General features: G+C 55.0%; 1 protein-coding gene across 1 annotated transcript in view; it reads right to left on the bottom strand.

Annotated features, from left to right (window-relative positions):
* The window catches only part of CFAP65 (cilia and flagella associated protein 65), a 38313-nt gene that overhangs the window by 8559 nt on the left and 14702 nt on the right, over window positions 1–15052 (bottom strand). Inside the window, exons 8-22 of the mRNA XM_087819972.1 lie at window positions 14820–15042; window positions 14180–14445; window positions 13564–13764; window positions 12996–13355; window positions 11754–11891; window positions 10194–10439; window positions 9387–9611; window positions 8307–8465; window positions 7946–8096; window positions 7381–7509; window positions 6118–6331; window positions 5689–5817; window positions 654–830; window positions 281–347; window positions 25–135 (exon numbers count right to left, since the gene is read on the bottom strand). Coding sequence (XP_087676098.1) covers window positions 25–135; window positions 281–347; window positions 654–830; window positions 5689–5817; window positions 6118–6331; window positions 7381–7509; window positions 7946–8096; window positions 8307–8465; window positions 9387–9611; window positions 10194–10439; window positions 11754–11891; window positions 12996–13355; window positions 13564–13764; window positions 14180–14445; window positions 14820–15042 — 2796 coding nt within the window. The remainder of the gene's footprint in view (window positions 1–24; window positions 136–280; window positions 348–653; window positions 831–5688; window positions 5818–6117; window positions 6332–7380; window positions 7510–7945; window positions 8097–8306; window positions 8466–9386; window positions 9612–10193; window positions 10440–11753; window positions 11892–12995; window positions 13356–13563; window positions 13765–14179; window positions 14446–14819; window positions 15043–15052) is intronic.

The raw sequence follows: 15052 nt of genomic DNA, 5'->3' as shown, positions 1-15052 counted from the left end.
ACCAGGACAATGCAGACCACTGACCTGCCGCGGGGGCAGTGTGTCGCCAATTGGGACAGGAATGAACTGGTGGCTGGTGGAGGTGAAGTGCACATACTTCTGCTCCAGCTTCACTGTCACACCTACGAAGTTTAGCTGAAGACAGAGAGCTCATGAGTAGCACCCTTCCTGGGAAGAAGTGAAGCACCCAGCAGAGAGACCCAGACCCCTGCTCCCTGGGGGTCTAATTCCCTCCTCCTCTCTTGATTGTCCAAGGAGAGGATCAGGGCTAGGGCCTCACCAGGATCTCCCGGCCATGGGACACCTTGAGGAGCACTGGGAGGCGATCAGTGCCGACGAACAGATGGCTGGAAGGGAGGACACAAGTCCAGGTGAGTTAGGGAGCCCTGGTACCAGTGGGAGAACAAATGATCACAGCATACCTGTGGCTTTGAGCTGGCAAGCCCCTGGGAGCATGTGGGGGTCCCTGGGTTGGGAAGGGCCAAGAGGGGAACTAAACCTCCCCTGCAATTGGGAAGGCAGTGTCTTCCCAGGGTGGTGGCCACTCAGGTACCCTGGAATCATTCAGGGTATCCTGGAATCACACAGTGCAAGGCCAGGATCTTGGGGGGGGGGTGGGGAGCAGTCTCCAGGACCGGAAGTGCAGGAAGCACCTGTATTTGAGCTCCACCACCTGCTCTTGCCCAGGACTCAGGCTCCCAGCCTTGGGGCTGATAGAGAATATGCAATTGTCCTGCACGCGCATTTGGTGCAGCTCGGTGCAGTCAAACTCTGCATGCTCTGCCCACAGCTCCAGGTTGATCTGCTGGTCACTTGGAAAGAGGAAGGCCCTGAGAGAGGATACAAAGCAGGAGGGGTGAAGCCTCTTAGTCAGAATACAGAGGCGGTAGCTCTGAGCCCCAGGAGGGATGGTGGGGGTCTCCTCCATGACCTCCACTTCATCCCGCCATCTGGCAAGCTGTCCCAAATGTGGCTGTTGTGGATTCTCACTGACTAAAAAGAAGTGAAGGCCGGGTTCCCACTGTGGGTGCCGGGGGTCGAGGAGGTCACTTATATATGTGGGTCACTGGGAGCTGTCCATTAACCCTGGAGGGCTTTCTGTGACAAAACTCTCAGGAAGGCCCACTTGAGGCACCTAAGAATGCCAACAGTACCAACCAGGGCCCCGGAGAGGGACTGTGTCCAGCTTGGGCACAGGTCAGAGGACAGATGTCCCAGCAGGACTGGCACTCTGGAATCTGAAGCAAAGTTGGGCCTAGACTAATGCCCCTGAAATGCTTGGCACTGTAGTAAACACTGCACTCTAAATAGCTGACAAAACAAGTGACAAAGGGGACCGAAGTTCACAATCTGAGACCTGGCACAGAGATGTCCCCAAACTGGCAGAGGCTAGGAACAGGGAGAGGTCAGAAGGGAAGAGAAAACAGCCAACACATCTAAAAGGCCCAACGGGGGTTGGAAAAAGCAAATCGACACTTCTTCCAGTCAATCTTAAATTTTTTCACATCAGAAATGTGGAGTTCCATCCAATGCTGTTACTTGTAGAAAGAAGAGACACCCTCAAAACTAGGTAGGAAGGGAAGAAACTACTACCACCTTTTTTGTAGAAATTTGGAATAAAAAATGTAAATGCCCTTTGTCTCAGAAATTTTATTTTGGGGAAGTAACCAGTAGGAATAAATGCATGCATGCACATGCACACACATGCACACACATACAAAGATGTTTATTACAATCTTCTTTAGAGTGGCAAAAAAAGTACTAGAACAACTAATGTCATCCAATACATAAGTGGTTTAATAACTTAAAGGACCATTCATATAATGAGATATTAGGCAACTATTAAAAAGAATGAGTTAATATGGATGGCCAAGAGACACATGAGAAAATGCTCAACGTTGCTAATCATCAGAGAGATGCAAATGAAAACCACAATGAGGTATCACTTCACACCTGTCAAAATGGGTCCATCAACAAATCAACAAACAACATGTGCTGGCGAGGGTGTGGAAAAAGGGGAACCTGGGTACCCTGCTGGTGGGAATGCAGACTGGTGCAGCCACTATGGAAAACAGTATGGAGGTTCCTCAAAAAATTAGAAATGGAGCTGCCATTTGACCCAGTGATTCCACTCTTAGGAATGTATCCTAAGAATCCTGAAACATTCATCAGAAAGAATATATGCACCCCGATGTTCATAGCAGCACAGTTTACAATAGCTAAGATCTGGAAACAGCCCAAGTGCCCATCAGTAGATGAGTGGATAGAAAGCTGTGGGACATTTACACCATGGAATACTACGCAGCTGTAAAGAATAAGGATCTCATACCCTTTGGGACAGTATGGAGGGACCTGGAGAATATTATGCTAAGTGAAATAAGCCAGGCAGTGAAAGACAAACATCACATGATCTCGCTTATACGTGGAATCTAAAGAACTTAATAAACTGAAGAGCAGAATAGATTCAATGACATGGAAGCATAGATGAGACTGACGAATGTCAGAGGGATGGAGGAGGGCGGGTGGGTGGAGGGGGGGAGAGTAACCAAAGAATTTATATGCACAACCCAAGGACATGGACAATGGTGGGGGGAGGGACTGGGGAGGGGGAAGGGACGCGGTGGAACGGGTCATTGGGGAGAAAAAGGGACATCTGTAATATTTTAAACAAAAATAAAATTTAAAAAAAAAGAATGAGTTAGATTTATGTATTGATCTGTATTTATCTAAAGGGAATGTTATTGATATAATGCTGAGCAGAAAGTAATATAATATATAAAGTATTGTGCCATTACTGTAAAAAAAAAAAAGAAAGAAAGAAAGAGAAACAAAATAGCCCTGTAATTGTCACTGGGTCTGTATGTTGTACAAGTGCCGAGAGAGGAAGCTCTGGTCACCCCAGCAGGGTGGACTTGGAGGGGAAGCTGGGGAAGTTCTTACTTTTCTTCCATCACCTGGTATTGGTTGACTTGTTACAGGTGAATAAAATGCTTTTGTCATTTTATCTGGGGATATTGATCAGTGGAGATCTTGCTATTTTGGGGTCATTTGGATAGTTTCAACACCTCTGTTTCCCTCACTGTCCTCACCCAGTCTCCCTCTCAGTAATCCCCAGCCCCTTTTCCCTGCCAACCCTCTAGCGTGGGCCCCCCATCTGGGGACTGCAGCCAAGCCCAGGCCCTGCCCTCCAGGTGCTGAGGGCTCTCTGGGCAGACAAGCCTACTGGTGCAGAGTGATGTCCCCTGCCTCAGGCTGCTGATCTGCTTCTCTCTCCACAACCCAGACTGTAGTGACAGGAAAGTATATGGTATCTTTGCCTTTCATCCCAGCCCGTCATCCCATTGATGCCCTCGGGAAGAAGTCCAAACTCTCAGGAGGACAAAGATTCTAAGGCCTAGACCTCGGCCCTGCTGGATCCCCCAGCTGCACCCGAGGCCCGCCCGTCCCTCCCCATCAACACTTCAGTCACGTTGTGCCCTTTCCTCTTACCCACGCACAGGCCAGGTGCTCTGTTGGAGGGTTCTGTATAGCCCCCCTGCCTCTTCTCCCAAGGCTGCAGGCCTAGCTTAGTTGTGGCTTTCTCCAGGAAGCCTTTCTGATGTGCCCCCTCCCCATGTCCAAAACTGAGTGAAGTGGCCTCCACAGATCTCTCACAGCGCACGTCACCCTGCACCAGTAGGCTTGTCTGTCCAGAGAGCCCTCAGCACCTGGAGGGCAGGGCCTGGGCTTGGCTGCATTTCTATTCTGAGGGCCAGCCTGGACCCTGCACCTAGGAAGCCCCAGTGAAGATTTAGTCGATGACTTAATGAGTTCCCATGAGGGAACAATTGCTGTTAACAGGCCCCTGTAAGGAATCTCCCCTTAAATACAAAGCCCCTCATCTCACTGGCCCTGGGCAGAGGCGTCAGAGGGGAAGGCTCGACTCCCCTGTTTTCCCGCGCTCTGCGCATCCTTGGGGTTCTCACTCCATCTGTCCTGCCTGTTGCCGCTGCCTCCAGGCCAAGTCCACACTCCCCGTTCCTTGCTGGTCTTGGCAGGACTAAAACCTTCAGTTTGTTCTTTATAAGCTCAGCAGAGACCAGCTAGAATTTTCAAAAATAGCCTTCTAAGGAAGGGAAAGGAAATACAACACACAAAAAACCTGGGAGAGGCAAGCCATCCAAGGAAGGTTCCCTGTGCTTGGAATCCTGGAAGGAGCACAGCCTGCCTTCCTGAACCTCAAATGCTCTCCTGATGAATGGGCCCCGCTCGGTAGGCACTCTGCCTGGCTTTCCTCTTGCCTCGGTTTCCAGCTACCTGGACCCTCTCCACAGAGACTGTGAGCTGGCTTGCTCCTACACAAACACACATGCACACACAATCCACCAAAATACCCTGCTCCACACCAGGACACAGGCCAGCACCACTTTTCCTGCCCCCACCCCGAGCCCAGTAGAACCTGGCTCCTGGCCACTCAAAGAGCCAGTGAATGGCGGGTCCGGAGCTTAAAGCGGGCCCTGGGCCTTCCCCATCGGCCAGCAGCCTTGCCTGCCAAGCTTCCCCAGTCACTCAGGGCTGGAGGCCTCAGCTACTCATAGCCCCTGCCCTTGTCAGGCAGGAGCCGCCTAAGTAGCCAGCTTCCTCAGCAGCCCCCACCACAGGAAGGGGCAGGATAATCCAGAGTAAGGGGTAGCCATCACCCCCCCCCCATGATGCAGCTCCCACCCCCTAACTCTCTCTGCTCAGGCAGAAAGGTTCCTGAGATCCCAGATGCCCCCGCCTGCATGTTTTCCATCCCATCCACCCACTGCCACACCCAGGCTAGACTCCTGGCTCTCTCTGGCCAGCCTGACCCAGATGGGACACTTCTCTCTCACCTCCATTTAGCCAGGGAAAGCTGGAAGTCATCAAAAGGAAGTTTACTAGGAAACCAAGGCGCGTGGCAGAGACAGGGAGGAAGAACAAGAAAAGCCCTGGCATGGAAACGGGATGTTTACTGGGCGCAAGCTCGGGGCCCGGTGGGAGGAAAGCCAAGCACAGGAAGGGCCAAGCGTGGCGGGCTCAGGTCTCCAGGCCTGGGCCCCAGGTGACTGGAGAAGTGCAGTCTGCCTCGCAGCCAGCCCCACGCGGTTCCACTCAGTCACGCCTTCCTCCCTGACACACCGGGGCAGCAGATCCCTGTCCTTCTCCCCGACCCCACCCCACCGTGAGACCCACGCAGGCCCCGTCCCCACTGGACTAGGGCTCTGTCGGGGGTGCCCCAGTGCCCAGCACAGTGCCTGGTACACAAGAGCAGTTCAAAGCTTTGCTACTAAGCAGTGTAGGCAGGGGCTCTGGAGTTGGACAAATCTGGCTTCAAAACTGGCTTTGCTGAGCCCTCAGCTTCCCACTTGTGAAAGTCAGCAGAAGGGGACTTTCCACACGGTTGGCGAGGTGTGAAGAACAAAGGCCTGTAAAGCACAGAACCTGGCACATAGCAGATGCTCAGTGGACGCTTCTCGTTCATTAAATATTGAGACGATGGTGCCCGTCTCCAGCTGGTGATTCCACCACTTCTGAGCCTATTGACATGTCAGCCAGTGACAGGTCCTGCGTCCTGCTGGGCAACCCCAGTCCCACCCTGGCCTCTGCAGCCCATCACTGGGGTACCCGCTGCAAGTGAAGGGCTCCAGCACCTGCCTCCCAGCCATCCCTCCAAGCCAGCTGTACCAGTCCAGGGGCACCACTCCGGTGTTCTTCAGGGCCAGGAGCACCACAGAAGGTGGGGCCTCTATTGGCGCTGCCCCAAAATTGAAGTCGAGCTTCAGAGGGGTGAAGACAGGGGGGATCTGACTTATGCTGTGTGGAGCAGAGAAATGGGGCTCAGAGGCAGGGGTAGGAACAGGTTGGGGCCCTCCCAGGGGGCTGGCACTCATCTCCCTACAGGTGGGAATTAGGGACCCTGGGACTCAGGCAGGGTGGGTTAGCACTTCAGGTGTCCAGCCAATCCCTGCCTTTTCCAGGTCCCTCCAGGGATGGGTAAGAATTTGGGGGGAGCTAGGGAGCCACTTCTTGCACAGGGCCTGGTGCTGAGGGTGTGGACAGAAAGCTCCAAGAACATCCCCGACAGGCCCTGACCCTCTCCCAGGCTTGGCTCACCTGTGCCGGGTGGGCACCTTGTAGGTGAGCTCCTGGGGGGTGGGGTCGCGCTCCAAGTAACTGTTGAGCAAGTCCAGGGAGAAGAGGTGCCACAGGTGTCTCCGGGTGATGCCCTCAGCGCTGCCCATGGAGCAGATGTTCAGGATGGAGAGTAAGGGGAACACGGCCACCAAGAAGACGCGACACAGCTCCTGCTTCTCCCCAACCTTGTTATCTGGGGGAAAGGGATGTGGGTGGGAGGAGCAGGCTCCCCTCCCGGCTCCCCTGGGGTGGGGCCTGCAGGAGCCCTGGGCAACCAGGCTGTGGGACATTTCCAACAACAGCCAGCCCTTGTGTGACACTCTCACACACCAGGCACAGTCCTAAGTGCTTCACACACACCACTGTATTTAACGTGCACCATATTATTAACACCTTTATTGAACAAAATTTATATGCCATAAAATTAACCCTTTAACGCATACAATTCAGTGTTTTCTCCCACATTCACAGTCGTGCAACCATCGTCGTTATTTAATTTTAGAACATTTTTGTCACCCCCAAAAGAAACCCAGTACCAAGTAGCTGTCACTCCCCATCCTCCTTGCCCCCTGTAGCCCCTAGCCTACTTTCTGTTTCTACCAGTTTGCCCATTCCGGATGTTTCACAGCCATGGGATCGCACACTGTGTGGCTTTCTGTGACTGGATTCTTTCACTCGGCCTAATGTTTTCAAGGTTCTTTATGTGGTAACCCGCATCAGTCCTTCTTTCCTTTTTCTTGCCTGTGCATGGTTATTATCCCCATTCTACAGATGTGGAAACTGAGGCATGGGGAGGTTTAACAACCTGCTAAGATTATATAGCTAATAAGTACAGGGTCAGGATCCAGCCCCAGGCAGCCTGGCTCGGGTCCGCACTCTGAGCCACTCTTCTGTGCTGCCCCGACACCGCCCCGTGGCCCCGGGAAGGCTGTGAACCCCATTCCGCTGGGGAGGAAGCTGAGGCCAGGGCTGCTGAGGGTTTGTCTGAGAGCCCACAGTCACTCAGCACAGCTCCCAACTCTTCCCTTGGCGCCCTCCACAGCTCAGGCATCCCATACACAGACACCCACACAGACAGAGGCGGTTGGTATCAGGCCCACACACCAGCCATCCGAAGGTTCCTCGCACACTCATACTCATCCCGCCAGCTCTGCCTGGACCCTCCGCATCCCCCGCCCAGGCCCTGCTCACACAGCTCTCCCCACTTCTTTCAGGTGGCCCCATGTCAGGTGGCCCAGGTACCTCTGTGTGAGAGGAGAGAGTAGCTGATGGTCCAGGAGTACTGGGACGGGTGGTTGGGACAGGCGGTCAGGCAGATGGTGTCCTGGGACCGGGGTGGCATGCTCCCCTCTGTGCGGTCCAGCTGAAGGGCTGCTCAAAGATGACCCAGTGGGGTCAAGGGCAGAGAAGCCCTCAGTGCTGAAGAGCGAGGCCCTGCATCTCTCGCATCTTTCCAGATGTCCTCCCTGGGGCTGGCAGAGCACTAACTACAGAGTAGGCTCTGAGCCAGAAAGTGGGGAGCAGAGTTCCTCCTCCCAAACCAAGATAGAGGGGACCTGTTTTTGTGTCATTGGTACCAGCTAAACACTTTGCTCCACCTAGCAGCTGTGAGGTAGGTGCTGCCAGCAGCCCCATTTTACAGATGAGGAAGCTGAGGCTCAGAGAGGACCAACCCAATGCCACATATCTAGAAAGTAGAAGCACCATGTTTTAAGCTCTGCTCTGTCTGCCCACAAACCGTGGTCTGATTAACCAGTCTTAGCCAGTGCCCGCTTCCCTGGCCCCAGGCCCAGCCCAGGCCCAGTACCGATGGGGTTGGTGTTGACACCCTCAGGGCTGCACTGCTCCAGGAACAGGCGATAGTCAAGGGTGCAGTTGCCTTCGTTCAGGAGTACCAGCAACCTGGACTGTTGGCTGTTCACCACCACATTCCCAAAGTCCAGCTCCTTCTCCTTTGCCTGAGGGTCATAGTCAGCCAGCCAGGGTGAGGGGCTCCCCCAGGCCCACGGCCCTGGCTTTTTCACCCCTGGCCTTAGAGAATCCCCAAGGAAGGGTAGGTCCAGAGGTGCAGGCCAAAGGGTTCCCATCCCCTGCCCTCTCTAAGTCAGGTCCCCTGGGGTGCCCTGGCCTCCAGCACCCACCCCAACCCATCAGATTCTCCCACTCACAGAGAGGGTGCTGGTGATGCCCACGCCCACCAGCCGGATCATGTAGGGGGTGGTGGTGAAGGGCTTGGTGTTTAGGGGCAGGTTGGCTTCCCAGACCCACACCCCTACTCGGAACAGGTACTTGGTCTCCTCCAGAGGGCTGAAGATCCACGTCAGTGTCTATGGTCACAGAGATTCTCCCTGTGTGGCGTCTATGGGACCCCCCCTTCCCCACCTAGGCTCCTGGCTGTCTGAGGTCCCATTGCAGGATATCAAGCTATGGTAACCCTTTCTGAGTGTTTACCTTGCGCACTTCAGGTTACCTTACACAAATTGTATTTATATTTTTTCCCCAAAGCCTCTCAATCCTTTGTCCCCACCAGGGAAGTGGTATTATTTTAGTGCCTCATTTTCTGATGAGAAGCTGCAGACTCAGGGATGGGGGTAACCTGCCGAAGGTCACACAGCTGGCGAGGGCACATGGTGGGAGCTGGATGTGAACTCTGAAGGCTGACTCCAGAGTCTGTGTGTCTCTAACTTCGCCCATTACTGCCCCTACTAAGTGTTGGTGGTTTGTGGCCTGTTTGGCCCCCCAATCAGTCTATAAGGCCCTAGACCAGGATGGAGATCTGCTAGTTTGGGTCACAGCCTGTGCCTCACTCCAGACAGCCACTGGGAACTCTGGAGTTTCCTTCCTCACTCCTAATGATAGCCACCATTTGGCCCCAAATCCAGCTGCCCCAAACCACCTCCCAGTGATCTGAGAGTTTTGGGAACCATGGATGGAGGGTGGACTCACCCCTGGGCAGTGGCATCAGAAACCTGGTTCAAGCCCCAGCTGGGCACCTCCTAATTTATAACCTTAGTCAATGGATTTCTTTTCTCTAAGTCTTAGTTCTTTCTTTCTTTTTTTTTTAATGGGAAGTGATGATAATGGTAACGATCACACCTACTCATAATACTGGGGGAGGTGACTATGGATTGGGTGGGAGGCACACATAGTAAGCCTGGCCCCTGATAGGCAGAGTAAGAGATGCTGGTGGGAGTGAGGATGGCGGGTACCCTTCCCTCCGGCCCTGAGCAGTGGGGTAGGGAACTCACAAGGCTCTCGTTGGGTTGGATAAGCCCTCTGGCCGGCTGGACAGCCAGCATCATCCTGTACTGCTGGGAGACCCTCCATTCAAACTCCAGGGGTAGACGCGAGGGGTTGCGGAAGGTGAAGAGGCTGGTGGAGGAGGAGCCCACCTGGGTGGGCTTGAAGTAGATGCTTTTGGAGGTGTCCATCTTCAGCTGCAGCGGCTCCTCCCGGCTCTGCATGGTCACCTCCTGGGGCCAGAGGAAGGCGGGCAGTACCCTGACCTCACCCTGCAGCCCTAGATTCCTGAATGTGCAGGAAGCCATGGATGGGCAGCTTTTCCCCCTTGGGGAGGGCAGCAAAGGGCCCTCTGCCAGCCTGGGCATGGGCAGCTTCTATGAAAGGCAGAGTGAGCTGGGAATGACCTAAGAGATGGTTCTTGGAAAGAGCTCAGGGACTGACAGACGATGTACAGACCATTTCGAGGGCCAGACATGGGTCCACCATCCTGGACCCTTTCCCTGGCCTGGTCGCAAACACCTCTCTAACACCTGCAGACATGAGTCCTGTGTTGTCCCCGCTCCTTCCTGTGAGACCTCTGAACCCCTTTTCTTGTCCCAGACCCCATGAGGTGGGCAGGCAGGGCCCTGAGGGTGAGAGACATGGCAGGGAGGTTGTCTCCCAGCCATGCCACTTTCTGGAGGAGTAGCAGCACATTGGCTACTTTAAGTGAGCTTTAGAGGTCAACCCCAAAATGTGGCTTTGAAAAGGGACCCCCCCCCCAGACTAGGGCTCACTACCAAGGACCCAGCCCCACTACCCTTGACTCCTACCTTGAGATACTGGGGGCAGAAATTGAACTGCAAGTAAAAAATGTGCTGCTTCCAGGAGTTGCCCTTGGGGTAGGTGCAGATGAGGAAGATCTGGTGGGCTCCAGGGGCCACGAGGCCCGAGCTGGGCAGCAGGGAGATGTCTGAGCTGCTTTTGGGGGCCAGGTTGAAGGTCAGCAGCATGGAACCTCGGTTGGTCAGGAGCAGGCTTCGGTAGGAGGGTTCGCTGGGAGACACTGCAGGAAATAGCTGGGGTGTGAGAGAAGAGGGACCCACACTCAGATCTCCATGCCTTCTCACCCCTGAAGCACACGCTCAGGGAAGTACATGTGGGCTTGGGTAGGCTGTCTCCAAGAAAATCCAAGATGCCTCCACACATCCCAATCATTGCCCTGGGAGCAGGGAATGGAGGGAGGCCACAGCTTGGCACCAAAAAATTCTGTCCTTCAGAGGCCTCTGGACAGGGAGACAGAGTGACCATGGGAACCGGGCTGAAGAAAGGCAGGCCTCCAAGACCCATCCTCAAGGTTGAGGAGCTCTTTCATTTTAGGGTGCCCTCAATCCATTGTTTGGAGAATCCGCTTTTAGAGATCCTGGTCCAGAAGCTCTGGGGTAAGCAGCTCCTTCTAGATGTAGGTAGCCGAGGGGAACCCACTTTGAGAAAGTGAAATCCCCAGCAATCTCAGCTTCCAAAGACTCCTTAAGCATCTAGGGTGTAGTCAGCACCAGGCTAAGAGCTGAGTAGGCTACAAAAGACAAGGCCCAAGGTTGCTGACCAGGGTGCCCCATCCAGCTGGTCAACAAGTGCTCTGCGTGAGGCAGCACAGGAGCAACACAGGCCCAGAATGTGCTGGGTGGCAGTAAAGGCCACACGCCGCTGGGAGGAGCTGGCCAAGGGAAACCCTAGGCAGTCTGGGAGAGCTCCGGGAAATGTAGTTGGTGGGAGGAGCAGCAGCAGCCCCAGCTCATTCGCCAGCAGCTTGAGGGTGGTGAGGGTGTATGGAAAGACCGGCAACAGCCTTGAAGGAGAAACCAGAATTGGAACTTGGTGACCTGGCTCTCTGGCTCCAGGATTTGTGCTTTCAAGTCCTATGTCATCCTGCTGCTTGGACAGGAAAGGCCTGGGGATTATGACTCCCCGAGGAAGGGGCTAAGCCAAGGGGCTGGCTCTGTGACCCACGCAGGCCTGGGTGGTCCCCAGGAGCAGGGACTCATGGTGTGGTGGACCTACCCCTGACAGATGTTCAGTAAATGGGACACAGACAAATGAAGGAACTGGAGAGTTTTAAACCTGAGTGTGAGAGGACGGGGGAACATTTCAGATGGAACAGGCAGCAACCAGCTGTCCAAGCCCCAGACTCTCCCCAGTTCCAGGGCTATGGCCTAGGAGAGAGTCCTCAAATGGGCCAGAGCCCCAGGGGTTGGTGGTAGGGACTTTGGGGCAGCCAGGGAGAGTGTTGGGATGTGTTTCTCAGACCATCAGAGAGGGGACAGGGATCTCCAGGCCACAGCAGAAGCGAAGCTCCCCTGTTCACCTCCCACTGCTGCTGGAGCCATGCTCACCTTGGGGGCATCCAGGGAATACTGGGGGGTGTGGTGCTCCAGGGCAGCACTGTAGCTATGGCCTCTCACACGGAGCGTCAGACACCAGGAGGGGCACACGGTGCAGTCCTCCTCAATGTTACTGAAGCTCTGCAGGACCTGAGAGGGGGTAGGGGGAGGGGCAGATTCATGGACAAGCTCAGAGTCCTGTGTCCAACCCTGTGCAGCACCCCAGCTGGCCCCCCTGCACTGCAGGATTTCTACATTGTGTACAGAGGGAGGGGCTCCCTGGGAAGACAGTGAAGAGAAGTCATAACAGTCCCTCTCTCTGTGCGCCTGGCTCCCCACACTGAGCACTCCGCAAACGCTCTTCAATCCTCATACCAGCCCTAAGACATCCTGGAGAAATGTGCCTAGGTAAGTGCTGGTCAATAGAAATAGAATGAGGGCCACAAATGCGAGCCACAGAGGTGATTTGAAAGGTTCTAGTAGCCACATTAATAAAGTGAAACACATGAAATTAATTTCAATTATATGTTTTATTTAACTCAAGAAGCCTAAAATCTTATTTCAGCATATAACTAACTGATATATGTGATTTGCGAGATATTTTACATTCATTTCATGCTAAGTCTTTGAAATCCAGAGCGTCTTCTAGCCTTACAGCACATCTCAACTTGGACTGGCCACATTCCAAGTGCTTGGTGGCCACCTGTGGTTGGTGGCTGCCGTGTAGGACAGTGCGGGGCTAGGCAAGGAGCCTAAAACTCTGAAGCACTCAGCCTCAGCCAAGGCAGGTGTCCATAGCCTCCTTCCTACGGACCTCCACATTCCACTGCCAAGATATCAGAATGGAGGCCGTTAAAGACTCAGCTTTAAAAAGCCTTCTCGGAAGTTTGGATATGGCCACAAGTTTATAGATGAAAAGACCAGGGCTCAGGGACATTAAGGGACTTGCCTAAGGTTACATGGTGGCAAGGGACTCTAATCTTAACTGCACTGCTTAACTCTTCTCTCGGCCCCAGCACCCAGGCCACTGGGAAAGCAAGCAGGGGAGGCAGCGCTGAGAGGGAGGGAAAGGGCAGGGCCGACTGGAGCTGGGGAGGGAGTGCTGGGCGCCTGAGACCAAGGCTGGGCTGGGGTCAGCCTGTGTTCTGAGTCTCCTGGCCAAGGAAAGCTGTGCTAAAAGCCCCCCCCCTCCATTCCGCCATTCAGGCTCGGGGCCAGAGAACCCGCCTTCGCGGCCTACCTGCCCGCACACACCTTATAGACAGCGAAGGCTTCCAGCTCCACGGCGTAGAGCCCGTTTGGGTGAGGCGGGTGGAAGTGTAGGCGCAGGGCCGTGGACTTGAGCGGGGGCACATCGCAGGTTTCTGGGGTCACCCAGAAGGGGCAGTTAGACCTGTGTGTCCAGACCACAGTGATCTTGCCCTTGGTGTGGTTCACCAGGCACAGTGGGACAGGGTTGGGATCCTCAGTTCCGGGGCAGGCACCAAAATCCACCTCGAGAGGCTCCATGCTGACGGGTGGGGGGAAGATGGCCAAGTCCCTGGTGCCATCAAAGAAGTACTCAGCCATGGGGGGGACGAAGGGGTACTGCGGGGCTTGCGCGTCGTCCAGGTCCTGGTGGGAGAGGTGGGTGGGTGGAGGCAGCTGCATTCCTCCTGCACGCCCCTCATCTGTATGCTTCTTCCTGCAAAAAGCTACAAGAGCTCTGCACAGGTCACCCCCACCGCACTCTGGGGGCACAGGACTGCCCAAGAATTGCTAGAGAAGGGGGCGTGAACCTGGGAGGATAGCCTGCCCCCGGGCTCCGTGCGGTCCACCACACCTCCGTGGGAATCATGAGGGCCCCGTTCTTATCCCGCTCCAGCTTCTCCTCGCTCAGCATAAGGCCCAGGATGTCAGGGGGGTAGAGCGTCAGGCCCCGCGCCAGGTGTGTGCGGTACCAGGTAAGGTGCTGAGGCCTCAGGATGGCTGGCTTGGTGGTATCCGAGTGGCAGGTCCCGATCAGGTCCAGGAACAATGGGTCCTGTGACATTTGTCCATGTGAGGCTAGATTTCGGCCCCTCTCACTACCTTGGCCAGGCACCAGTTGGTCAGGGCACAGTTTTTGAATGAGCTTGCCCAGGGTATGGATTGGGGTGCTCACTTTAAGGCTCTTGGCCCTGCTGTGTGGGGTGAGGTGCAATCCCCCCTCTCCCTAGCAACAGCAGCAGAAAAGGCCCTGGCCTGGAGCAGTCAGGATAGAGTGGACACGCCCATGTGGTTCAGAGTGAACTTTGTGTGTCTCCGGCCACGCTGGGCTCCAAAAGCCGGGCTGAGGCCCTGAAGGAGATGATCCAAGCAGATAGCCTCAGAAGCTCCAGAATACAGAGGTGAGCAAGCACTGTCTTTATCTTTGGGCCTTAGATCGGTCCCTCCTCAGCCCCTTCCCCACAGCTCACCTGGTGGTGGATGAGACAGGCCACCCGCCGAAAGTAGATGATGGGGTGAGTGGGCTGGAAGGCACAGAGCAGGGTCATGCGGCCCTTGCCCGCCAGGGTTCCAAAGGTCGGCCTGATGCTGAAGACGCTCTCCTGGCAGTCAATGGCAAACTGGAAGTGGGCCGTGCAGTCTGATTTGTTCTCAATCCACAGGAGCTGCTCTGAGTGCTCTCCAAGGTTGATCCAGCTGAAATTGATGCAGTAGTGCTGCAGGGACACATCGGGACCTGGGCAGAGGACATGGGGTCCCTGTGAGTGGGCTCTGCCACCTGGGTGGGGCTGGAGTATCAGCCTCCCCAAGGGTGTCTCAGAAAGGGTCCCGCTGATGGGAGGTGGTGCTGCCTGGAGCTGGAAGGCCAGGCTGGAAATACTGGGAGTCCCAGCAGCTTGAGCAGACCTTCAGGTCACCAGGAGTGAGGGCAGGCACCTGACCTCCAGGTTTCTTCAACTGATTCCTCACTGAGCCCACCAGGGGGCAGCAGACACTGAGGCTGAAGGGCAAGGAGCCACCTGGCTCTTAGCTGGCGAGGAGCATTTCCCAATCCTAAGCAGGGGCTGCTCCTGTCCCTAGAAAAGTGCAGCACCTTAGGGTTGCCAGTACCTCTACAGAAACCAACGACTTTGAGCAGGGTTGGAGACACACAGCCAGAGGGCAAAACAGACAAGTAGTCCATAGTTCTGACGTCCAAGGTCTTGGGGTGGAAAAATACCGACACATCTTTCTTCTCTCCTGGGGGCACGACGCCATAGGCCGTGGGGCATGAGAAGGCCTGGTCTTTGGGCAGCATATCTAGGGACACTTCAATCCTGAAGGGGGCACTCACCTGTGGGGCC

Source organism: Miniopterus natalensis, chromosome 8, assembly GCF_054644295.1.
Source record: "Miniopterus natalensis isolate mMinNat1 chromosome 8, mMinNat1.hap1, whole genome shotgun sequence".
In the NCBI taxonomy this organism is placed as follows: domain Eukaryota; kingdom Metazoa; phylum Chordata; class Mammalia; order Chiroptera; family Miniopteridae; genus Miniopterus; species Miniopterus natalensis.
Note: the sequence above shows the minus strand (reverse complement) of the source record. Positions and strands in the feature narration are given on the sequence as shown.